The 27,333-nt window shown below is 36.5% G+C and overlaps 1 protein-coding gene and 1 long non-coding RNA gene across 3 annotated transcripts in view; one reads left to right on the forward strand and one right to left on the reverse strand.

The window, feature by feature from the left end:
- The window catches only part of LOC114282933 (putative acyl-activating enzyme 16, chloroplastic), a 104,886-nt gene extending 84,292 nt beyond the window's left edge, over positions 1-20,594 (forward strand). Inside the window, exons 14-15 of one of the 2 annotated variants that reach the window (XM_082872713.1) lie at positions 19,639-19,798; positions 20,519-20,594. In XM_082872713.1, the coding sequence (XP_082728839.1) occupies positions 19,639-19,798; positions 20,519-20,577 (219 nt within the window). In that variant the 3' untranslated portion in view covers positions 20,578-20,594. Of the gene's footprint in view, positions 1-19,638; positions 20,008-20,518 lie in introns of those variants that run through there. The other variant, XM_082872711.1, reaches the window with a different exon arrangement.
- LOC145792150 (uncharacterized) lies at positions 5,579-14,343 on the reverse strand. The gene is made up of 3 exons (XR_014331312.1): positions 14,166-14,343; positions 10,361-10,468; positions 5,579-6,024 (listed from the first exon to the last, which is right to left on the reverse strand). It is a non-coding gene; the product is annotated as an uncharacterized LOC145792150 (long non-coding RNA).
- Positions 20,595-27,333: the final 6,739 nt, after the last annotated feature.

The raw sequence follows: 27,333 nt of genomic DNA on the forward strand, positions 1-27,333 counted from the left end.
CATTAATGTTTTAAAAAAAATGCCCAACATGTAAAAAAGTTTAAAAAAATAAAAATAAAATAAAAAATTTTCAAAAAAAATAAAATAATAATTTTTACTTAACAAAAAATATAAAAAATTAAACATTAATGTTAAAAAAAATGCCCGACATGTAAAAAATAAAATAAAAAATAAATTAAAAAGAATTTATAGTCTGCCAGACTATTTTTCTAATACGAAGTCCTACAGGCCTATCTTAATCTCCTTCCCAAGGGGATTCGTAGTCCGGAGGAGATTACAAATCTCCTCTCCATCTTTCAAAACAAACATGATATTAGTAAGTTCTATCTCACTATAAATCTCAATCCCCTTCCTAAAACTCAAAACAAACGGGGCCTTACTAGTTAGGACGGCGCTTGGCGATCTTGGATGCTTTTCGGAATCCCACTTTGGAGCAGGTAAAACGGCTACTATCATTTCCCTATTTCTTGTTGGACGTTTCTCGCCTCGGACGCTATTCTTATTTTTGGGATAGAATCCAACCATCCCACTACACTATGAATTTAAAATATATATATATATATATATATAATATTTTTTTTGCCACACTCTAATTATTAATAAGATTTTATTAATATGTACTTTAATAACACTTTTTAAAATCGTCTTATTTATTTATAAATCTCTTGTGACCTATTTATATTTCATTTAATTTAAATTATTTTTTATATTCTAATAAGTTTTATGAGTAATATAATTATCAAAATATCCTTAATAATAATAGGGTGGAGCGCTTATTAATATTTATATTAACATTATGAATGTTCCATGATATAAACATTCGGTTAAATTTATTTAAATTTAATATTCACATTACCAAGTTGTTAAGTGTTTAAAAAATATTTATAAGGATAAAATTGTACATAAAATATCTTACATATGAAAATTATAGCTCAATTATTGAGTCATAATGCTGCCAAAAAAATTATTGAGTCATAACCAAAAACAAAAAAAAAGAATTATAACAAAACATCATATAAGATATAACTAAAAAAACCCTTCTATCATACCCAAAATAATATCATAACTAATATGATAATGAATTATAACTAAAACCATAATAAATCATACAAAAAAAAAAAAAAACCAAAGGTGCATCTTATTGAATCCACACTATGGTGGGGGCAAATTATTGATAGCAACTTTGTCTTATATTCACTTTGTTTGGTTTTGATTGATTTTTTAAAAATTAAAAAAAAAACATTTTTTTATTCTTAGTGAATTTTTTAAAAAAAAATTAAGTGATTTTTTTTAAAAAAAATTTACTTAATAATGATAGCAATTTTTTAAATATTTTAACCTAAATGTACTTAAAAAGTAAAATATTTGTAAAAAAATATTTTAAAAAATCAATAAATATACAAGAATACAAAAATATACTGAATTTTTGTATTGTGGTATTTAGTGAATTTTTTTAAAAATATTTTTCACAAATATTATATATTTTAAGTATATTTATGTTAAGTATATCTAAAAATTAAAAAATATATGAATTTTTTTTTTTGAAAAGTGAGTTTGGAATTATTTCCATGAAACACCACCACAATTAATAAATAAATAAATAAATAAAAATTATTTATACATAAAATTTATATAAAGATAATAGAATAATGCCGATTTTATAAATAAATTTATTATTATAAATATATTGTTTTAAAATAAAAAATACACAATAAATCATATTTTGTCTTCTTTTATTTTTTTAATTATATACCATTACTCAACCATCCATCATTACATCTCACACTTTCTTATGTCACTTTTCATGGAGCGGTGATCTATTTCATTACATATTGATAATTGAGGTATTTTATTATATCAATGATAATTATAAATATATTTTTAATTTAAAATAATTATAAATTTATATGCTTATTTTATAATTATTAAATTTAAAATCAAAATCATCTATTACATATAAGAATAGAGTGGATCAAACTCCTTTATGCCTACACCATGATAATCAACTGGTCAGTCATTTACTCATTCCTAACATTTTCTGTTCCTTTTTCCCACTCTCTTATCTATATTTTTCTATTAGAAGACCCCACAATTGATAGCAACAATCAAGTCAGCCTCTAAGATTGCTTCTACGAAACGCCACAATAGATTTATTTTGAAATATTAAATTAGCCTACAACATAACAATATAAAAAAGAAAAATGATTCATTTCTACAATTTTATCTTATAAAATACATTTTCAGAAACTTTTACCAGTAAAAAGTTTATCGCTATAGATTGAGTGAATAAATTTTTACCGATAAAAATTTATGAAAAAGTACTTTTATAGAACAAAATTGAGATGATGCAATGCTGCCCATAAAAAAATTATCAAGACATCATGTGAAATACTCAACTATTGATAGCAAAAAAAAGTCTTGTTTTATATTTCTAGGATTGTTTCCACGAAACATCATAAGATTAATTTAAAAATATTAATTGTCCTGGAAATCAACGGGTCAATCCTCGCTCTTTCTTTACCCATTCCTAACACCTTTTTTTCCTTTTTCCTACTCTCTTATCTATATTTCTCTCTGGGAAGACCCAACAATTGATAGCAACAACCGAGCTAGTCTCTAATATTGTTTCCACGAAACACCACAATAGATTTACTTAAAAATATTAAATTATCCTGCAACATAACAATATAAAAAAGAAAAATGATCCATCTCTACAATTTTATCTTATAAAATACTTTTTCAGAGACTCTTATCGGTAAAAATTTATCTCAATAGATTGAGTGAATAAATTCTTACCGATAAGAATCTATGAAGAAGTGTTTTTATAAAATAAAATTGTAAGGATATAATACTGCCGATAAAAAAAAAATAAAGATATCATGTGAAATACTCAACTATTGATAGCAACAACCAAGTCTTCTTTTATATTTCTAGGATTGTTTCCATGAAATATCACAAGATTAATTTAAAAATATTAATTGTCCTCAAACATAACAATATAAAAAATGACAAGATATCAAAATTAATTAAGTGTTGTAAAAATATAAAATATAAAATATAAAACATATATTTTATGTAAAAAATATAATAATAATATTTTTATTTGTATAACTAATAAATTATTATTAAAGATAAAATTAAATATTATATAAATTAAAATTATAATAAAATTTACTGTAATTTTATCAAAATTATAAAATTTTCTTATATTTTTTTTCAAACTTTTTAGTCCAGATTGCTTTGTTGGAATCCCAATTCTCATATGGCTGGCCAATTTCCTGGATGCTTCTTGGAATCCCACCTTTGAACAAAGGGTGGTTTTATTTACATACCACTTCTTTGTTCAGTACTCATCTTTTTTCAATTTTTTTCATTACAATTCTATTCCTAAATTACATTTTTAGACAAAAATTTCAAACCTTACTTTCTCATTACACAGATTTTTTGTCACTCCAAACCCTAGCCAGCATCGGTACCAGTACCAACGCTGGCAACACCATCTATCTGTTCACTCACCTCCTCTAGAAGAAGAAATTCTGTGTTGGGAGTGTTTGTGATAAAAAGGTGAGGAGGGAAGAAGGGTAACGGCGGGCAGAGCTTAGGGTTAGGTTAGGGTTTAGGATAGAGAGTTGAAAAAGATGAGAGTAATTTAATTTTTTTTTTTTAAATTAATGATGTAAAGTGAGAAGAAATTAAAGAATTAAAAATGTAGAGAGTGCGTATTGAGAAAATGACATGTACTCAAAGCTTTAGTTGAGAAAATGGTACTGTTGTTTCTTGTTGGACGTTTCTGCCTAAGACGCTATACTTCTTGGGACCTTATGGGATAGAATCTATCCAACTACCATATGAATTTAAAGGTAGAATTTTGATTGTGACATATTTTTGTTAATGATAAATATAATTTAAAAAATAAATTATTAATAAAATTATATTTTGATTAAAGGTCTATTGTTATTCAATCAATATAATTTTTTATAGATATAAAATATTCGACAAATTCTACATATTGAAACAAGACCAAGCCCCATGGCCCCAAATTTACACTCCAGCCATCTCCAATTTAAAAGGGTGAATTACACAGTCTCCATAATTTGAAACTTATATTATTTTGGTTTCTAACTTTTCAATTGTAATATATTTGATTTTAAATTTTGAAACTTGTTTTAAATAAAGACAATCAAAATTATTTCATTTGCAAACGGTCTATTTCAATGTTAAAGTTGTCATACAACGTATTTTGTGTTGGTTAACATGTATGTTATGTGAAATGTAATAGCTTTTTTTTTTAATAAATAATGTTGAAATTTTCTTGGTTATAAGTTCTATTTGATTTGATTTTCAGAATCTATTTTCAATTTTTTTTTCTAAGAAACTAAAAATTAAATTAGTAAAAATAAAAATTAAAAACAAATCATTTTTATATAATTTCATCTTTTGGGGGGGTAGAAATAATTTTTAAGAAATTTTTTTTTTGATATTTATTTTCATTAAATTAGTTTTTATTTTTTTAAAAGTCAAACATAATGACAATTTTGATGTCATTATTAAACTAATTCATTAAATCAAAAAATCCAAAACTAAAATTTTCATATATGTTATACATATCGATTATACATTAAAAACCTAATAACCATTCAAAACATGATAACCATCCAAAAGTATCACTACAAGAATTCACTTTTGGCGACTAAATTTTTAGTCGCCAAAAGTCATATTTTAGTCGGCTATAGTCTTTAGCGACTAAATTTTTTGGTCGGAAAATTAGTAGCCAACAAGTAGTCGGGATATATAATTGCCGACTAAACCTAATTTAGTCGCCAAATGTAATCATTTGGCGACTAAATATTTAGTCGCCAATAGGTTTAAAAATTAATTAAATAAATACATTTTTGCCGACCAATTTTTTTGTCGCCAAAAGCCAATTATTTAGTGGCCGAAAAATTTTTAGCTACTAAATTTTTTAGTCGCCAAAAGCAAATACTAGTGTTTTGGCTACTAAAATTTTAGTCGCCTAAAGTCAATCTTTTTTGGCTAATAAAATTTTAGTCACCAAATACTATTTCTTTTGTCTACTAAAAATTTAGTCGCCTAAACTTCAACATTTTTTGCTACTAAAAATTTAGTCGCCTAAACTATGACATTTTTGGCTACTAAATTTTTAGTCGTCAAAAGTCATATTTATTCTTCAACTTTTGTTTTTAGTTACAAAATATTTTAGTCGCTAAATATTTTATTTTCTTTTGGCTACAAAACTTTTAGTAGCCAAAGGTTTGATTTTCTTTTGGCTACAAAACATTTAGTAGCCAAATGGTTGTTTTTCTTTTGCCTACAAAAAATTTAGTAGCCAAATGTTTGATTTTCTTTTGGCTACAAAACTTTTAGTAGCCAAATGTTTGTTTGTTTTTTTTCCCTTTTTATTGGCTACAAAACGTTTAGTCGGCAAAAACATGATATTATGTTTTATTGCTAATATTATAATGTGTCCATAACCTGTCTGTATTCCATTCAACCCGTAACACGTATATAAATAAAATGATACATAAATTATCAATCATTCCACAATTTGCATCCGTGGACAAAAAATAAATTACTTTAACTGTCCAAGTACATACAAACGAACTATTGTCCAAATTAAAATAATAATTCCATACAACATATTCAATCATACAAAAAGTAAAGCCCTCCATATACAAAAATTACATTTATTATACCATGTGAAATGACCATTTGGCATGGTACAAATTACCATCGTAATCTGTACCACGACAAAAGGTGATGTATGTACCAAGCCAAAAATACATCTATGTACCACGACAAAAAATCAATTTAATGGACGGCGTCAAAAGGTGATCTATCTACCATGCCAATAATTATCTGTTTGCTGCCAATAGTTTTCTGTATCAGGAATAGTTAACTGCCCAAAGGCTGGAGATGAGAAAAGTATTATATTACTTCTATACAAAAGTACAATTTCTTCTCCATACACCAAAATATCTCTGCAAGTCCACGCAACGAAGTCATCTACAAAAAACAAAAAAAAAATATTAAAATTGGACCCAAAAAACCAAACTTCATGAATGAATTTGAGAACAAGTGACAAATAAAAATAAGTGAGAAGCAACCTTCCATGATGAATCAATTATCAGTCATTGTACAGTCTTTCTAAAGTCTTTTGTTATAAGGAACATTGTTAAATGCAGAACAATCATTACTAAATCTTTCATTAGTAACATACAGCTAATGTAACAATCTTCTATTTGTATGCAACATGTATGCCAGATTCTGTGGCTAAACCAATATCAAAGCCCAATGTGAATAGAAAGTATTCTTTTTACCAACTTCCTCATTATTTGTTTGCAAAAGGCACTTGAATCATTAGATTGGATATAAAACCATCGGTGCTTATTAATGTATGTCAGTGCCATTTCAGAGAGGATATTAGAACATGTGATAAAAATAATAACACACGTGTGTACGTTCATAAAATTAGCAAGTTTAAAACATTCCGTCAGTTGTCACAAGTTCTATTTGTAATGGGAAAGTAGCCTGTAAGAGTCAGATGGAGGTTCGGGGGATGTTTTAAAGTTTCGCTTCCGAAACGCCCTTTTTTGACTAAGTTTTGGGCATATTCGTCTCTAAATCCCAACCTATAGGTCCGAATAACATTCCGTCAGTTGTCACAAGTCATATTTGGCATAGGGAAAATGTTCATTTCGGCCACACGGAGGTTCATGGGCTGTTTTGAATTTTCGCCCCCGAAACGCCTTTTTTCGACTAAGTTTTGGGTGTATTCGGCTCTAAATCCCAACCTATAGGTCCGAATAACATTCCGTCAGTTGTCACAAGTCCTATTTGGCATGGGAAAGCTGCCCGTGTTGGCCACACGGAGGTTCGGGGCCTGTTTTGAATTTTCGCTCCCAAAACGCCCTTTTTCGACTAAGTTTTGGGCGTATTCATCTCTAAATCCCAACCTATAAGTTCGAATAACATTCCGTCAGTTGTCACAAGTCATATTTGCATGGGGAAACTGTTCGTTTTGGCCACACGGAGGTTCGGGGGTTGTTTTGAATTTTCGCCCCCGAAACGCCCTTTTTGGACTAAGTTTTGGGCGTATTCGGCTATAAATCCCAACCTATAGGTCCGAATAACATTCCGTCAGTTGTCGCAAGTCATATTTGGCATGGGAAAACTGTTCGTTTCGGCGACACGGAGGTTCGGGGGCTGTTTTGAATTTTCGCCCCTGAAACGCCCTTTTTTGACTAAGTTTTGGGTGTATTCGTCTCTAAATCCCAACCTATAGGTCTGAATAACATTCCGTCAGTTGTCACAAGTCATATTTGGCATGGGGAAACTGTTCGTTTCGGCGACACGGAGGTTCGGGGGCTGTTTTGAATTTTCGCCCCCGAAATGCCCTTTTTCGACTAAGTTTTGGACGTATTCGTCTCTAAATCTCAACCTATAGGTCCGAATAACATTCCGTCAGTTGTCACAAGTCATATTTCGCATGGGGAAACTGTTCGTTTCGGCGACACGAAGGTTCGGGGGCTGTTTTGAATTTTCGCCCCTGAAACGCCCTTTTTCGACTAAGTTTTGGGCGTATTCGACTCTAAATCCCAACCTAGAGGTCCGAATAACATTCCGTCAGTTGTCACAAGTCATATTTGGCATGGGAAAGCTGGTCGTTTAGGCCACACGGAGGTTCGGGGGCTGTTTTGAATTTTCGCCTCCGAAACGCCATTTTTCGACTAAGTTTTGGGCGTATTTGACTCTAAATCCCAACCTATAGGTCCGAATAACATTCCGTCAGTTGTCACAAGTCCTATTTGAAATGGGGAAGCTGCACGTGTCGGCCACACAAAGGTTCGGGGGCTGTTTTGAAATTTTGCCCCCGAAACGCCATTTTTCGACTAAGTTTTGGGCGTATTCGTCTCTAAATCCCAACCTATAGGTCCGAATAACATTCCGTCAGTTGTCACAAGTCATATTTGGCATGGGGAACCTGTTTGTTTCGGCCACACGGAGGTTCGGGGGCTGTTTTGAATTTTCGCCCCCGAAACGCCCTTTTTCGACTAAGTTTTGGGCATATTCGTCTCTAAATCCCAACCTATAGGTCCGAATAACATTCCGTCAGTTGTCACAAGTCATATTTGGCATGGGGAAACTGTTCGTTTCGGCGACACGGAGGTTCGGGGGCTGTTTTGAATTTTCGCCTCCGAAACGCCTTTTTTCGACTAAGTTTTGGGCATATTCGGCTCTAAATCCCAACCTATAGGTCCGAATAACATTCCGTCAGTTGTCACAAGTCATATTTGGCATGGGGAAACTGTTCGTTTCGGCGACACGGAGGTTCGGGGGCTGTTTTGAATTTTCGCCTCCGAAACGCCTTTTTTCGACTAAGTTTTGGGCGTATTCGGCTCTAAATCCCAACCTATAGGTCCGAATAACATTCCGTCAGTTGTCACAAGTCATATTTGGCATGGAAAAACTGTTCGTTTCGGCGACACGGAGGTTCGGGGGCTGTTTTGAATTTTCGCCCCTGAAACGCCCTTTTTCGACTAAGTTTTGGGTGTATTCGTCTCTAAATCCCAACCTATAGGTCCAAATAACATTCCGTCAGTTGTCACAAGTCATATTTGGCATGGGGAAACTGTTCGTTTCGGCGACACGGAGGTTCGGAGGCTGTTTTGAATTTTCGCCCCCGAAACGCCCTTTTTCGACTGAGTTTTGGGCGTATTCGACTCTAAATCCCAACCTATAGGTCCAAATAACATTCTGTCAGTTGTCACAAGTCATATTTGGCATGGGGAACCTGTTCGTTTCGGCTACACGGAGGTTCAGGGGCTGTTTTGCATTTTCGCCCCCGAAACGCCCTTTTTCGACTAAGTTTTCGTCCCAGAAGATTGCTTAATGTATTACAATTGCAAATCTAAAAAAAATGACTATATGTATGCCCTTGATTTTGTAGTAAGATTGAGACTCCCTTAAGTTATTTAAATGATCCCCCTGAGTATCCACCTTCTCCAACTCACTTTTGCCAATCAAATAGAACAATGCCAAGAGAATCATATGGACTTCACATTACAAGCCTACATGTCCTAAATGGAAGGCTGCAAAACCCACCACAAGACACATCCACAACACAATGGATTTGCCACAGCTGTATAATACAGATTAAAAATGCATTATGTTGCAGTAAACTCCAAGGCAAGATTCTTAAAAACTCACAGCGTTTCCCCACTCCAATTACCACTTGAAGAACCAAAAACCACCTTAATGGATGATGATACTTTAAAACAAAATATTAAAGACCACTTCATTGAACCCTGAAAAACTTCATATCCTACTACAGTAAATAGAGAAAGTTAAAGCAACTGGAAAACTACCATTACTCTTGACTTAACAACATAGTATCAGTGCTCACATATCAACATATCAAGGTGATTCAAAATGATGTTAACTACAGATTCTCGCCTAATGTAGCTTACTTAGGGCCTCACAAGGTTGGCCATCAAAAAATCCAACCAAGAAAAAAATATTCAAATCACTCTTTCATTAAGCAGTAACCACAGTAAGATATTGTGCTATTATTAGTGAACAGAAGCAACTGATTGGGCAGGAACATAAGATATGCAAAAACCACTCACTGGTCTTTCCGAACAGAACAACATAATTGTCTTTTCAGAGAGAGAAAATGCAGTTTGTTAATGGTCATGTGCGGGCTACATGGTTTTTTTGTTTTATTTTATATATACAATATAGGGTGGAAATAGGGGGCTTCAAACTGATGAATGTTCTTAATCATGCATACCTCAGCAAATTTATAATGTTAGTGCTCAGATTAGGTCTGTTGTAAGCTTAGCCAGCTTGTCATCTCCCAGATTAAGTGAGATGGGTTACTATCGTTGTGGATGTTGTTTTTTCAGAGGGGATTTCCTTCTTGTAATGTAACTATTGGCTATGTTTTAATACTCAAAACATTTCCTTTCATGATTTAAGTTGCAAAAAATTATGAAAAAAAAGCAGTTCAAATCAATGTTTTAGATGGAAAAAAATGCCCATAAGATATATCAGCTCTCTAAACAAATATCTGGTCCGTTTAGCCTATGTCAATGAACTTGCAGATGTGCTTGAATTTTTCTTTTCTTTCTTTGTGTGTGTGTGTGTGTGTGTATAAAAGTAACAACATCAGAAAAATCTCGAGTCAGGATTATGGCTGCTTGAGTTGAGTTGGTCAGTTAGCACCAAAATAAGAGTATTATCAATTTCACCTTTTCATTATTACCACACAACAGGACACATTAATCACACAATGTGAATATTGTAAGTCAATTACACTGAGTATTTTACTTATGAATACCTGTGTTAAATGAGCCCATGCCTCAAGGAAACTTGGATCAAGTTGAATTGATTTCATATGTGCCTCCTCAGCCCTTCTGTATTCACCAATTGAAGATAATGCCAAACCCTGTAAAAGTCAAAACCTGCTCCATCAATATTTTTTTAAATGGAAAAGTGCCTGAACTTTCTCAAGCTGATTTTACTAGACCCTAGATCAATAAAGAGAATTTCATGCAAATACTGGACGAAGACTAGACGATCATACTAGTCTAATTAGATGGATTAAGTTCAGGACCAGAAATGCAAATACTAACCATATCTTGCTCCTAACATATCATGCATCTATGAGAGGGTCAGCATGTAAGTGAATATATAAATGAATTGGGGGATTTTGCAGAGAGACACAAATTCAAATCTGAAGAGAGAGAGAGAGAGAGAGAGAGAGAGAGAGAGAGAGAGAATTTCATACACACAAAACCAAACAAAGACCTATAAAGTAAAAAAGAAAAAGAACAAAAAAAAAAAAAAATGAAAAAAAAAAGCACACAGCAGTAATTACTATTTCTCTTTATAAAAAATGACCCCTCGCGATACATTGTGGTATATTAGCATTCACCAACAAAGAACTACAACCAAGTCAGATACGCACTTCATATACAAACACCACACTTCATTTAGCAGATGCACCATTTCATTTAAGGAAAAACAGAAATAACTGACAGTTTATACAGTATATGCACACAGGGACACTACTTCCAACAAGGTTTCTAAAGTAACTATCACAACCCAGATAACATCAATGGAAGCTTACCAGAAACAAAAAAACAAAAACTTGCATTGCACACACCCAATCCTTACCAGACAAACTAATTTTGACCACACAGGCTATTTAGTTAAACTCAGCAGCCATTACAGTGTTGCTTCAACTCCAATGCCAACCTTGCCATATTTGTTTTAACTACCCAGCACCAAAATTACGGACCCAATGCACAAAACGTTTTTGGGAAGGCTGTATTAAATTTACACACACAGAATTAAACAAAATGATTATACAATTGCCATTAGAAATTTCTGCTATCATATATTCAAACAACATGGCATTTCCTAATTGAATAAGGAGGCTATCATTGGAATTGTTTCCGTGATATCTTATTGATTAAATTTACACACACAGAATTAAACTACATACTATATATTCATTCCATGTAGATGTTGAATATATGATATATATAATTGGATAATCTCATGTATTGAATGATATCGATATATGCATATCACAGAATCCTTTTGATTATGTTATTATTGTATTTTCCCTTATTATTTATTATTATTTCTCATGATTTGGATCTTATGAAATCTGGGGTTTGACAAGTAATATATTCTAAAGGACCCAAATTACCGAAACACCTTTAATGGTCAAATTACAATTATGTCTCGAAGGCATAATTGATCTAAATGCCCTTAGGGCACAAAGTACTAAGATGCCATCAGGACCTAAATTACCAAATTTTCTCCTAGGCACAAATTAACAAAATGCCCTTAAGGCATCATTTACCATTTTACTCCAATTAGCCCTAAGTTAATTTCTTATATGATAAATTCAAAAATTTCACTGAAATTACTTTTGTAGAATTCGATGATGAAGAAACCAATTACGAACTATATACATATACACACAATACGATAACTGGCAGTTTACGAGCTCAAGCAAAGGATAGCAAATATTAAAAAAGAGAAAGACCCATAAAACATATTTCTGATTACTCACTCTTGCACTCACTTAATTAAGCTATAAGCGAAGACAAGATTCGAAGAACATTAAATTACAAGCTTTTATTCTTTACATTGATTTTCTTCAGGAAAATGAAAAAGAAAAAGTAAAGTTTGGACATTTTTAGGTGCCGTTTGGTAACACTTACGTTTTCAATTTTCTGTTTATATTTATAAAAATTTAAAAAACTCAAATAAAAACTTATTTGGTAAAATTTTTGATTTATAAATCAGTGGTCTCAGTTTATAAATTTGACCAAAAAATGAAAACACAAAAAATGTGTTTCTATTTTGAGTTTTGAGTTTTTTTTTTTTTAACCACCCAACACAAGTCACCAACCGCCACCATTTTCCACCACCGTCTTCTGCCACCACCACCACCCACCCCCCACCTGCCACCACCACAACCCACCACCCACCTGCCACTCACTCGCCACCACCACCCACCCTTCGCCGCCGCCGCCGCCACCACTACCACCACCCACCCGCCACCACCCGCCACTACCATCCACCGCCCACCACCACCACCCGACACCTACTTGCCACCACCACTCATCACACACCTGCTACCACCATCCACCACCAGCCACCTGCCACCCACCCGCCACCATCACCTCCCACCACTACCACCACCCACTCGCTATACCCGTCACCACCACCACCACCACCACCCACTACCACCGGCCATCTGCCACCCACCCGCCACCACCACTCACCACCCGCCGCCACCACCACTCACCACCCGCCACCACCACCGCCGCCACCACCCATTCGTTACCACCCACCACCCGCCACCGTCACCCACCCACCCACCCACTATCACCACCCACCACCCACCTCCACTCGCCATCCGCCACCTACCTGCCACCACCACCCACTACCACCCGCCATCCGCCACCCACCTGCCACCACCACCACCCACTCGCTACCACCCACCACCCACCACCCGCCACCGTCACCCACCCACTTATTATCACCATCTACCACCCACCCGCTACCACCCATCACCCACCACCACCACCACCAACACCCACTCGCTACCACCCACCACCCGCCACCGTCACCGTCACCCACCCACCCACCCACTCACTATCACCCACCCACCACCACCAGCCAATCGCCACCTACTTGCCACCACCACCCGCCACCACCACCCACTCGCTACCACCCACTACCCGCCACCGTCACCCACCTACCCGCCACCACCAGCTACCCACCACCTACCGTTACCACTTTTCACCACCGTCTTCTGTCGCCACTTGCCACCACTTGCCATTTCTCACTCTTTTTTATATTTTTAAATTTTTTTAAACATTTTGTCAATTACCAAACGCGTTTGTAGTTTATGTTTTTCTAAAAATAAACAAAAAATAAACAAAAACCAGTTTATAAAATTTTTGTAAATATAAACTGAAAACGTAAACGTTACCAAACACACCATTAACGTTTCAATTTGTTCCCTTTTCCAATATTTTCAAACAGAGCAAATAAGGAGCATTTGGAAACACATAGTTTTGTGTTCTTTCTCTAAGTCCCTCCTCTTGTCTCTCTTACCTAATCTAATTTTAGAGATTTTAACATTTTTTTTTAATAATGAACAGGTCTTCAAACATCAACCAAATTTCATTCACTCTGTTCTCAAACTGAAATGGTGAATTCTATAGAGCGACAGTGTGCTCCGTGGCAATCTCAGAGGCATGGCTTTTGTCAATGGCAGCCAACCAAACGGTGCCTGAAAGACTGGCATGCAAGGCAGCAGCTTCTTCTCCGACATCAGAGTCGGATACGAATAAACCCAACCCCCCCCCCCCCCCCCAAAAAAAAAAAAAAACCCTAAATGTAGAACAAAAATCAAACTCAATTTACCTACGGGTTCAATATTGAAAGCCTCTGCATCAAATAAAATAAAAAAAACCCAAAAAAACCCCAAATAATCATAGGCAAATCATAAACCATTTAACTCGTTTCCCATAAATGAAACTCATAAATCAAACTGAAACAGGGAAATAGAAGAAGGAAGAGAGACGAAGAGAGAGAGAGAGAACGAGAGAAACCTGAATCAAATTGAATGGGTGTCAGGCGGTGTACCTCTGCTGGTTCGGGGGCTCTGCGCAACGGTGGCCGATGGTTAGTCGATGAGAGGAGATGATTGATGGGCTGTGGATTAGAGGAGATGATGGATGGGCTATCGACGAGAGTGAGAGCAAGAGGGGTGTTTCCTTTGGTAATACGCGGTAGTATTTTAATCTTCCCATCAAAATTTTGTTGGTTTTATAGGACGACTAAAAAAAATTTTTGTCATTGAATATAAGTTTTTACCGACAAAAGATTTGTCGCCAAAAATAAATACCAACATTTTATGCGCGAAAATGAGTTTACCACGACTAAAAAAACTTTAGTAGCCAAAAATATAACTAACGCTGACAAAAATGTTTGTTAGTCGCCTAATACCTAAGTTGTTAGCAACTAATTTATTTTTTAGTCACCAATAGGTACTTTACAGTGACTAAAAAAATTTACTAGGCAATAAACACAACTAACGGCGACTAAAATGTTTATTAGTCACCTATTACGTAAGTTTTTAGCGACTGATTTATTTTTTAGTCGCCAATAAGCACTTTACAGTGACTAAAAAAAGTTAGTAGCTAATTTTTGAACCAATCGCGACCAATACCAAGTTTAGTCGCCAAAAGTATGGGTTTTGGTGACTAAATTAATTTTAGTCGCTAAAATTGGTCTCCAAATATGCGAATTCTTGTAGTGTATCTGTTAACAATAAATACAAGCATTTATTGAATGATAACCATTCAAAAAATAACCACCCATTACATGATCATCATCCAAACACATACTAAAAATTAATTTGGTATAAAAGTAAAAAGTAAAAGATTTATCATTTTTATATAATTTTATCTTTGGTGGGTAGAAATCATTTTTAAAAATTCAAAAAAAAAATTGACATTTATTTTGTCAAATTAATTTATATTTTATCAAATTGATGATTTTACCCTTAAAATTGAGTAACAATGTCTTTAATTATTTTTATTTGGAATAAGATTCAAAATTCATGATCAAATATAGCCTTCGTTTGGGAAGTGGGTTGGCTTTTTGGCTTTTTTGGCTATTTTAGCCTGGGCTAAAAAGTCTGGTTTGGAAAGGGCTTTTTGGCTTTTTTGACTTTTTGGTGAGGTGTCCATATGTAATATTACTAAACTGCCCCCGGTATTAAATTTTGTTTTTATTTAGACGGTTGTCCTGACAGTGACATCACCAACCCAGGCTAAGGTTTTTTTTTTTTTTTTTTTACAAATAGTTTTTCATGTGGTTTTTATTTTTATTCTATTTTTAATTTCAATTTGTTTTCATTTTCTGTAAAATAATAAAAAGTGAGGTTTTATTTTATTGTCCTGTGTATTTTAAGAAATTATTTTTAAAACTCATAACCAAACACATAATTCGAAACTTCATACTACTTTCACAACTCTACACTCAAATCATAACCAAATACATAACAAAAAATTAAAATATTTAAAAAATATTTGTATAAAATAGAGTTTGAATTTTTTTTTATAAAAAATTTTAAAATTAAAAAAATTTAAATCATAATATTTTAAATTTAAATCGTAATATTTTAAAATTTAAATCATAATATTTTAAAAAAAATCGTAATATTTAATTTTTGCCTTATTTATTTATTTTTTTGCCATATTTATTTTTATTTATTGTTTTATACATTAATTATTTATTTTTTGCCTATTTATTTTTATATTTATTGCCTTATTTAATTACGTGGTGAATGATAATTTATGTTTTCATGTTTTCTTTTTTTAAAAAAAATTTCACTGAGCCGTATCAAACACATATCAAAATAAAAATAAAAAATTATTTTAACAACAAAATTTAAATAATTTAAATATTCAAAAAATTTAAATAATTTAAAATATTAATATTTTAAATTTAAAAACAACTCTACACTCAAGTCGTAACCAAACACATAAAATGAAACTCAATTAATAAATTATTGAGTTAACTCATAATCAACCACATAACTCGAAATTCCATACTACTTTCACAACTCTACACTCAAATCATAATATGTTAAATCGTAATATTTTATTTTAAATATTTAAATAATGTAAATAATCTACAAAATTGAATAAGTAAAAAATTAAAATAAATATTCACAAAATTGAAATCGAAAAAATTTAAATAATTTAAAATGTTAATATTTTAAATTTAAAAATAACTCTACACTCAAATCATAACCAAACACATAAAATAAAACTTAAGTAATAAATTATTTTTAAAACTCATAACTAAACACATAACTTGAAACTCCACAGTACTTTCACAACTCTACACGCAAATCATAACCAAATACATAACAAAAAAATTGAAAATTTTAAAACTATTTTTATAAAATAGAGTTTGAATTTATTTTTATAAAATATTTTAACAAAAAACAAAAAAAATGTTTTTAATTTTTTTTTTCAACTTTATTTTTTCTGGGAAAATGTGTTTTTTGGGAAATTTTTTTTTTTTTTTTTTTTTGTTTGTGTTGCCGCATGCCCCTCTTCATAAGGGGTAGTTTCGTAAATTCTCCTGACCGTTTATTGTTGCCAACTAACTGTGGCTCTTTTGTCCTTTACTGGCTAAATTAGCCTCTTTTGGCATTTAGTGGCTAATTTAGCCCGAAAGCCTTTCCCAAACGATCCCTTACAATTGAAAGGTTAAGAATTAAAGTAACACAAGTTTCAAACTACATAGACTGTTAGTGTAATTCGCCTAATTTAAAATATATTTATATATTTCATATTTTTTTACCACTATTTAATTATTAATAAGATTTTATTAACATGTACCTTAATAACACTTAATAAAAATAGGGGCATTTACTTTGGTTAACATGTCCTAAGGACATATATTCCGAAAACATTAAACAAGAATATTTACTCCTGTTTGTATAGAAAATAGCACAACATTAAAAACTATCTTAATTAAAGATTTTTTCTATTTATAATCAGACCAAAATACCCTTTTTGCTTGGCACCATTATCCTCCTTTATTTTTGATTGAATTTTTAATATGATTTTCTAAAAAAATTAAGTTTGGTGAAAAATAAAATTTTAAAAAATCAAACACTTATTTTCATATGATTTTTTTTGGAACATAAAATAATATTTAAAAACTTAAATATATATTTATATTCAGTTTTGTCAAAAAAATTTATAATTTTTTAAAAATAAATTTTAAATACAAATTCTAAATATTCAATCGAATAAAAATATTTTTGTAACTAAAACTTTTTCAACAATACATTCATAAATGTTGGTCGGATTCTCACCGTATTAGAACCATCAAAAAAAATAAAAATATATATAGAATATTTTAATTTTATTTTTTTAATTGCACATAGTAGTTAAATAATTTTTGTCTTACAAAAACAAAGGGTAGTTATGTCCATATGAATAAAAAATAAACTTTTCAAAAACATCATAATTAAGGGGTTGTTTGGGATGTTCTAAATAAGTGCACTTTTTTACTTTTTATGAAATATGGGTTGGGTATGGGTTGGGTTTGAAGTGATGTAGTAGAGAGGTGATGTGACTTAAATAAAATAGTGACTTTTTAGCTTTTTGACTTTTTTAGGGGATGATAAACAAGGCCTAATTTTCAATGTATGTCTTTTCATCTACTTATATTCCACTCAGTTCAAATTATTTTCTACCTTGATGAGCCACAAATGGGATTACACTACACATGTAAGAAGCATGCAAAATATGACCAAACCAACCATGGATAGAGTCGAGGCAGGTCCTAAAAGTCACAAAAAAGGGCCTGAACCAAGCCTCAAAAATACGGAGAGGCATGCTCCTTTGGAAGGCCAAAAACTCAAGCAAACAAAAACAAGAAGAGAGAGGGCCACCCCCTCTGATTTGAGACCTCAAAACTACATGCCTACCACTGAAAATCCACTGGATTTCAGTGGTTAAAAGGCCAAACCAAGGCTAGCTCGAAGGCCTTAAGGCATGGCTTAAAACAAGGCAAACAAGAGGGTTGAAGACCCTCAACAGCACAAAGACCTTAAACAACTACCAAAAACACTTGAATACAAGACTTTTTTCAGTTGAAAGCAAGGCCTAAAACAATATGCAAGAATGGCCAAAATGAGATACAAAAAAGTGCTAAAATGGGGAAAAGCTCACCCTTGAAGTCGAACTTCGAAACTAGCAACCTCAGGGGCCAAAAACCAACTTTCAGAGCTCAAGTAGCACTCCTAAGAACTTCAGCCCAAAGGTGGTGGTGTGTCTCTATGTGTTGTAGTGCAAAAGTGCAAGAAAAAGGCACAAAACTAACAACAATATAGAGAGAGAGTAAGAAATATAGAAAGAGAAAGCTATATCTCTTCTAAAATGGCTGAACCTCTGCTAAGGAGATAGAGCCTCTCCTTATATAGAGGGAAAACAATGCAAAGCTTCTTCAAGAAGCTTGGCAAGAGCATCATCCCTCCATACACGTGTATGAAGGGGAGATGAAAGGATTCCAGCTGGCTCAAAAGATCTGGAGTGAAACCAGCTGAGACAGGGGGTCTGCCGGCCATCAGTGGTGGCCAGCAGTGGCTCATTGATGGCCGACAGGCATCATCAATGGCCGGCAGCAACAAAGGCATGGCCGGCAGTGCCAGACCATGGCTGACGGTGCACCAAGAAAAGCATTCTGAAAGGACCAAGTCATGGTCCAAGAATGGGGCAGAAAGGATACAGGGTTTGGAAAGCTCAAACCTATGACGTTCCGCCGCGAAAGTCGAATAACCGACGAGCAATCGAGCTAGTGGCTGGATGTACCTACAAGCACAACTGAGTCTTGAGTACAGTAAAAAATGGGGTGTCTACATAGGGCACTAAAGATTTTATGATCGGTGGACCTTTGTTTTAAGATGATAGGTAGCTTTCAGGTGTTAGTCATGGTTGTTAAAATCGCGATCCGGATCATAGAATCGTACGATCTTACGATCCTACATTGTTAAAACGATCAAGATCGTTGTAGGATCAATGTTATAACAGGATCGCAAGTAGGATCGTGTAGGATCGCATGGGATCGTATGGGATCGTAAGTAGGATCGCAAGTAGGATCATAGATTTTATGATTTTTCACCTTATTTTTAATATGTATCATTTGAATTTGAATTTTTATATTTTTTTTAATAGAAAGTAGGATCTTACGATCCTCGATCCAATTCTACGATCCGATCCACCCGACCCTCTCACCGATCCTACTTAGGATCCCTATTTTAACAACCTTGGTGTTAGTAAGATTTCAGTCTAACATTTCAGGACTGTGATGCTCTTTTTTATTAGGGCACTAAAGATTTTATGATTAGTGGACCATTGTTTTAATCTTTGAATTCCTACATTTTAGTCTGTGTGGTTCATGTGAGTGGGTGATCTATCTTCTGTCATGGAAAGTTCATTTCATCTACTGTTTTTTTTAGAAAAAAAAATATTAATTATGCTCTTGTTTGATCAGAATGAATCAAGCACAAAACAAGTCTTAGATGAGGATGGTTGGCTAAACACTGGTGATATTGGCTGGATTGCACGTCACCATTCAACAGGGCGAAGTCGTCTTTGCGGAGGCATGGTTGTACTTGAAGGACGTGCTAAGGATACTATAGTTCTTTCAACGGGTATGTCAGATTTCTTTGCTATCTCTTTTAAGAAGCTGAGACCAAAGATTCCTTCTGATAACAAGTTGGGACTTCCAGTTTTTTTCTTATTCTGGTTCATTGCGTTTATAATTCCATCTATCCATCTTCCTTCTGAGGATGGTTGCGTTTTTTTCTTATTTTGTTTCAGTTCTAGCCATGTTTTCTCAGTTTAGAATATCATACCATAGATCTACACCTTTGATATGCTCTTAAATGATTATAAGTTTTTACTATATTATAATTGTTTGCATTTAAGTGTCATAATTGCTGTAGATGTGGCCTTTAGTTTCATTGGGCCAAGGATACTTTCTTGCTGTAATGCTTACCACTGGTAAATTTTTTCGATTTCACTTGTACTGAGTGGCATCTTCTTTTAACTGATTGCATTTTTTATGTGAACATTTCACGGTTGACCAAGAATAAATTTCATTTTTGTATAAATTTCGAGGTTTGGCATTGTAATAGTGGTGACCACATCCATTTGATTATTCATTATAATGCTTCTTACTTATCAAAAATGAAAAAGCTTTTAATATTTCTTTAAAAATTATGTGTGGTCTCTTAAACAAAGGCCTTTTTTTATTTTCTTTTTTATAACTTTACAATTGCACCTTATGTGCAACTATGTCAAGTTCCCTTGAAACTATTTGCCAATCAAAAGTTTGTTCATTAACTGATCTACTGTGTTGGGAAAAATAGGTGAAAATGTTGAGCCATCAGAGCTTGAGGAAGCTTCCTTGAAAAGTAGTTTAATCTAGCAGATTGTTGTTGTGGGGATATATTTTCTGAATACCAACACGTGGTATGGTGACGCCGACGTGTCAGCCGAGGTGCCACGTGCCCTGGTAGTTAAGCCGAGGTAATCTCGTAGAAGCCGAGGTCATCTCCGAAGATGTCGGAATCCGAGATAAGGGACAAGAGTCCTAAGGCAAAGAGGGGACTTAACCAAGATAAGGATAAAGCTCTTAGGGAGTTTATCTATATCTCTTAAAGAGTCCAGAGTAAACAGTAAATTGGAGTTCATGGAAGTCATACTTCTAGTAGGACTTGGATTGAGAATATTATAAAAGAGAGGCACCCCCGTGGGTCTAAGGTATGCAATTTATGTTTTGAGTATTCAGTTTAGTACTTGATTTATCTTTGAGAGATATACTGACTTGATCGTCGGAGTGCCCCCGGGTGGAAGAACCACCGCCGGAGCTCTTTCTTTCTGTTACAGGTTGCCAAAGCCATCTATTCTGCCTGTGCTTTCCAGCTGATCACTAAACGGGCAGTGTGGTCAGATTTTCACCCACACAATTTGGCGCCGTCTGTGGGAACGAAGGAAGAATAGATGGCCAGTAACGGACAGCAGGAAAATATTGGGGATGACGCTCCCACTGGGAGTGGCAGACCAATTGACCTTGACGGAGAAGGAGACAACCACAATGCAGAGGCCCGTGACCAGGGTCACAGAGAGAACAACGTCATCCCAGAAGGCGACACGTCAAAAAGAGCAAACCAAGGAAAGTACTACAATGAAGATAACCTCCAGGTATGGAGGGACAGGTGCCTACGGAGGGATGAGGAAGTAAAAGAACTGGCGAACAAGTTGTCAGACCTTCAGTCCGTCGTCAACTTCATGATGCAGAATAATGTTATGCAGCCACCATACCCGCTGCAAGATACGCCGATGCCAGCGACGAACACCCAGAAGGGTGGAAGAAAAACAATCCCCGAGGTCCCTCAGCATACCAGGAGCGGAAGACATTCTCACCGGCCTTCCAGGGAAGCCGGACGGGAAAAGCCGAGGCAAGAAGAGTCCCGAAGGACGCAACACATAAAGATTCCAGACCCCAAAGAACATCGACATGTTCAGGGGCAAATACTCCACTTTGACACAACCCATGAAGAAAGGTCCAAACGGACCCACCACGAGGCCGAAAGCAGTATACCAAAAAGACTAAAATCTAAAGACAGCCGAGCTCCAGGGAGGAGCAAAGAAGACTTAAGGGACTACCTCAAGAGGAGGCAGCAGAATGCAGAAGCCGAGGTAAACTCCCCAGTAAAACCGAAGACAGCCTTCTCGGTGGAACTGGACAAATTCGAACCGCCCAAGAGATTCAGTATGCCGAGGTTTCAAATCTATGATGGTAAGTCAGATCCAAACTTTCATGTTGGGCTATACCTAAATTCAATGGCACTATATAGCGGGAACGAGCCGTTGCTCTGCAAGGTATTCCCCTCATCCTTTGGGGAAATTGCATCTGATTGGTTCCATAAGTTACCGAAAGGAAGCATAAAGACATGGGAAGGCTTGGCCGAGATGTTTGTGGCCAGGTTCGTGACCAACAAGCTGCAACCCCTGAGGGTTGATGCTTTGATGGCCCTAAGAATCACCAAAGAAGAAGGCCTTAGGGCCTATGCGAAGAGGTACTACGAGGTGTTCAACCGAATACCCGAATGCAACCAGGAAGTAGCAGTCGTGTCTTTCAAGAACGGCCTGAAAGATGACTGCCCACTACGGAAGTCTTTGGCAAAAACATTGCCAAAAAGCATGGAAGAGCTCATGGCAAGAATTGAGAAATACGCCAGGGGCGAAGAAGATACATCGGGAAACAAAGAGGTGAAACAAGAAAAGGGAAACGGCTCGCCAAAGCGAGGCCGAGTCAACAATGGGCCGACCAAACAAGAAATAGAATTGAGAAATAAACAAGCAGTAACAACGGTATTCCGGATCCCAATCCATAAAATCTTAGATCGGATTCGAAATCAACCATATTTCAGGGCTCCGGCAAGAGCACCGGGGGAATTCATGGGAAGGAATGTTGGTAGACGATGTGCCTACCACAACGAAGAAGGGCATCCAACTCAAGGCTGCAGAGCCTTAAAGGCACACTTGGAGGACCTAGTAAGACAAGGCCTTCTGAGGGACCTGGTCGATGAGGCCAGAACAAGGGAAGAGCAGGCAAGGCTGCCTCAAGCACCAGCAGCACCCCCTCCCCCAGCACAGCTACCACAAGCAGGAGAACCGAGGGTGGTCAATGTGATCCACTCAAGGGTCAACGAAAACGAAGTTAGAGGAGAAACCCAGAGGGTAAGACACTTACAGCATATCTACCAAATCGGGGAAAAGAGACGTCGGCCAGAAGAATGCCAAGGGCCGATGATAGCCTTTACTGAAGCCGACCTAGAACTGGTCCAACATCCGCATAATGATGCCTTGGCAGTATCCCTCCAGGTTGGGGAGTGCCAAGTAAAACGCATCCTAATAGACCAAGGCAGCTCCTGTGACATCATGTACGTCAGATGTTACAAAGAGCTAGGCCTTCACCCCGATGACCTAGAACAATCCAGCTGCCCGATGGTCGGCTTTAATGGAACACCGACATGGCCACTGGGTGCAACAAGCTTGGAGGTACAAGCCGGCACTAAGAAGATCAGGACGGAATTCCTGGTAATTGACACACCCTCACCATACAACATCATCCTGGGAAGACCGTGGTTGCATGCAATGGGGGCAGTTCCCTCGACGTTGCATCAACTACTCCGGTTCCCAACAGAGCATGGGATTGAAGAAGTCAGAGGAGATCAACTACAAGCCAAAAATTGCTCCATGGCAGCAATAAAGTCCACCTGTAGTATACGGGAGCCAAAGAAAGCAGAAGTTGAAGATGAGGACATGGAAGTCCTAGAAGACGTCAGAAAAGAACCAGCCGAGAAAAGCGAAGAGGCACTAAAGAAAATCCTCGTCCAGGAGGGCGACGAAGAACGATTTTTTCTTCTCGGCTCAGGCTTAGCTAGAGAAGAAGAAAAAGAACTGGAAGATTTTTTAAGGGCAAACATAGAGGCGTTCGCCTGGACACCTTATGAAATGCCTGGCATTGACCCCGAGGTCACTTGCCACAGTCTGAATGTCGACAGATCGGCAAAACCTGTGATTCAACGAGCCAGAAGGCCGACGTTAATGCACGTCGAAGCAGTAGAGGAAGAGGTAGACAGACTCCTTGAAGCCAGGGCCATCCGAGAAGTCCAGTACCCAACGTGGCTGTCCAACACAGTAGTAGTAAAAAAGAAGAATGGCCAGTGGAGGGTTTGCGTAGACTTCACCAGCCTCAACAAAGCTTGCCCGAAAGACAACTTTCCTCTGCCCAAAATCGACCAACTGGTAGACGCCACCTCGGGACATGAAAGGATGAGTTTTTTAGATGCATACAGAGGGTACCACCAGATTGCTATGTACCCTCCAGATGAGGAGAAGACTGCGTTCATCACCCCGAAAGGCCTGTACTGTTACAGGGTAATGCCTTTTGGGCTGAAAAATGCAGGAGCAACCTATCAGAGGTTAGTGACAAAAATGTTTAAACACCTGATTGGCAAAATGGTAGAAGTTTACATCGATGATATGGTCGTAAAGACCAAGGAATCAAAAAGTCATCTTGCCGACCTAAAAGAGGTCTTTGACATACTCAAAAGATATTGGCTCCGACTCAACGCCTCAAAGTGCGCCTTCGGAGTTGGGTCAGGTGAATTTCTAGGATATCTGGTAACAAGAAAGGGCATTGAAGCCAGCCCAGACCAAATCAAGGCCATCCTGGAACTATAGAGTCCAGCATCGGCAAAGTAAGTTCAAGTGCTCACTGGAAGGGCCGCAGCCCTAAACCGATTCATCAGCAGAAGCTCAGACAAATGCAGACCCTTCTTTAACCTGGTGAAAAAAGCTACAGACTTCCTATGGACGGAAGAATGTGAAGCTGCCTTAGCCGACCTAAAAAAGTACTTGACCACAACCCCGGTCCTTTCTAACTCAATCCCAGGGAAGGAATTGTTTTTGTACTTAGCAGTCTCTGAACACGCAGTCAGTGCAGTGCTAATCCGAGAGGAGAAAGGGGAGCAGAAGGCTGTCTATTATGTAAGCAAGACTCTGGCTAACGCGGAAACAAGGTACCTACCACTGGAAAAATTAATGTTAGCCTTGGTAATGGCCTCAAAGAAATTGAGCCATTACTTTCAGGCACACAAGATTGTGGTTCTAACAGAGCACCCACTGAAGTCCTTATTACATCAAGGAGACTTAACAGGAAGAATAGCAAAATGGGCAGTAACACTAGGCCAGTTTGACCTAGAATTTAGGCCAAGAACAGCAATAAAGGGCCAAGTTTTGGCCGACTTCGTCGCAGAACTCACACTTGAAGCCATCACACCTCGGGCTCCGTCGAGCCAAGAGGAACATTGCCCCGACAAGCAAAAAGAATCCCAGTCAAAGACAAAAAAGCAAGAGAAAGAAAAGCTCAGACCATGCAGCATCTACATCGGCGATTCATTCAGACTATTCGTCGATGGAAGTTCAAACCGCCAGGGAGCAGGAGCAGGAGTACTACTGATATCTCCAGATGGAGAAATCGTAGAACAATCCATCCGTCTGGGGTTCAAAGCCTCCAATAATGAAGCAGAATATGAAACATTAATTGCAGGGCTAAAATTAGCAGCAGCAGCAGAGGCAGACGAGGTAATTGTTTTTTGTGATTCATAACTGATTGTTAACCAGTCAACAGGAGAATTCGCAGCCAGAGACGAAAGAATGTCGGCATATGCAAAGGAAGTCATCCGACTGGCAGCCCTATTCCAGAACTGCAGATTACTCCAAGTTAGCCGAGATGACAACACCCACGCCGACGCGTTAGCCAACCTGGCCAGCTCAATTCAAACTGGAAAAACAAGAACAATTATGATCGACTACATGTCGGCCCCGAGTATAGATAAACAGAGCACCGAACAAGAAGCAATGTGCGTGGGCCTTGGACCAAGCTGGATGGATGCAATCATTGCATTCCTAAAAGAAGGGAAGCTGTCAGAAGACCATAAAGAAGCACATAAAATTAGGCTGAAATCAGCCAGATTCAGTCTAACAGCGGAAGGCCATCTCTACAGGAGGTCCTTCACTGGACCACTTTTAAGGTGCGTACACCCTTTGCAGGTTGAAGATTTTCTTTACGAGATTCATGAAGGAATTTGTGGAAGCCACGCTGGAGGCAGATCGTTAGCCCATAGGGCCATTACCCAAGGGTATTGGTGGCCCTACATGCAAAAGGATGCCGAAACCTATGTAAAGAAGTGTGAACAATGTCAAAGGTTCGCACCTTTGATACATCAGCCAGCCGCCGACCTAAACCCAGTATCCAGCCCTTGGCCGTTTGCCCAATGGGGCATGGATCTGGTTGGACAACTTCCCCAGGCAACTGGGCAGAGAAAATACTTGCTGGTAGCAACAGACTACTTCACAAAATGGATAGAGGCAGAACCTCTTGCCAAAATCCGAGATGTGGATGTCAAGAATTTTATTTGGAGAAACATAATCACCAGATTTGGGATTCCAAGAGCAATCGTTGCCGACAACGGGACACAATTCGACAGCAAACTTATCAAAAACTTTTGTGCAAAATTCAAAATCAAGAATTATTTCTCAACACCAAGCTTTCCTCAAAGCAATGGGCAAGCAGAGGCATCCAACAAAGTAATCCTGGATGGAATAAAGAAGAGGCTGCAGGCAGCAAAAGGAAAGTGGGTGGACGAGTTGCCCAACGTACTTTGGGCATATCGGACTACACCGAGAAGATCAACAGGAGAATCGCCCTTTGCCATGGCCTATGGCACAGAAGCAGTCATCCCATTAGAGATCGGCATCCCAAGGATCAGAACCCAGGGAGTAGAGAATGGCACCAATGACATACTCTTAGCCCGAGACCTGGATTTGTTGGAAGAACGAAAAGAGAAGGCTGCAATTCAGCTCGCAGTATACCAGCAACAGCTTGCCAGAGCTTACAACAAGAAGGTTAATCCAAGAGATTTTCAAGTAGGCGACCTAGTCCTAAGAAAAGTCGTCGGAAACAAGAAGGATCCCAGAGAGGGCAAGCTTGGCCCAAACTGGGAAGGACCCTACAGAATTACTTCAGTATTAGGCAATGGAGCATATCGACTTGAGGACAATGAGGGCAAAGCATTGCCCAGACCTTGGAATACTTGTAATTTGAAATTCTTTTATCATTAGATAATCATCATTGTTTGGCTGATATTATCAATAAAGTCTTTTCAGAATCCTTTCAACATGTTTGATTGATAAAGTTATGCATGGATGTTTATTGAAGACATATCAAACTCGGGCAAAGCCAGGCCGAGCTGATTCCTTATCTTCACTTGTTGAAATTTGTAGCAATTTACAAGTTGAAGTTAAGCCGATGTTATTCCTTAATTCACTTGTTGAAATTTGTAGCAATTTACAAGTTGGAATTAAGCGGATTCCTTATCTTCACTTGTTGAAATTTGTAGCAATTTACAAGTTGAAGTTAAGCCGATGTTATTCCTTAATTCACTAGTTGAAATTTGTAGCAATTTACAAGTTGGAATTAAGCCGATTCCTTATCTTCACTTGTTGAAATTTGTAGCAATTTACAAGTTGAAGTTAAGCCGATGTTATTCCTTAATTCACTTGTTGAAATTTGTAGCAATTTACAAGTTGGAATTAAGCCGATTCCTTA

The sequence above is a fragment of the Camellia sinensis genome, chromosome 6 (assembly GCF_055761805.1).
Source record: "Camellia sinensis isolate YWXY chromosome 6, ASM5576180v1, whole genome shotgun sequence".
Classification (NCBI taxonomy): Eukaryota; Viridiplantae; Streptophyta; class Magnoliopsida; order Ericales; family Theaceae; genus Camellia; species Camellia sinensis.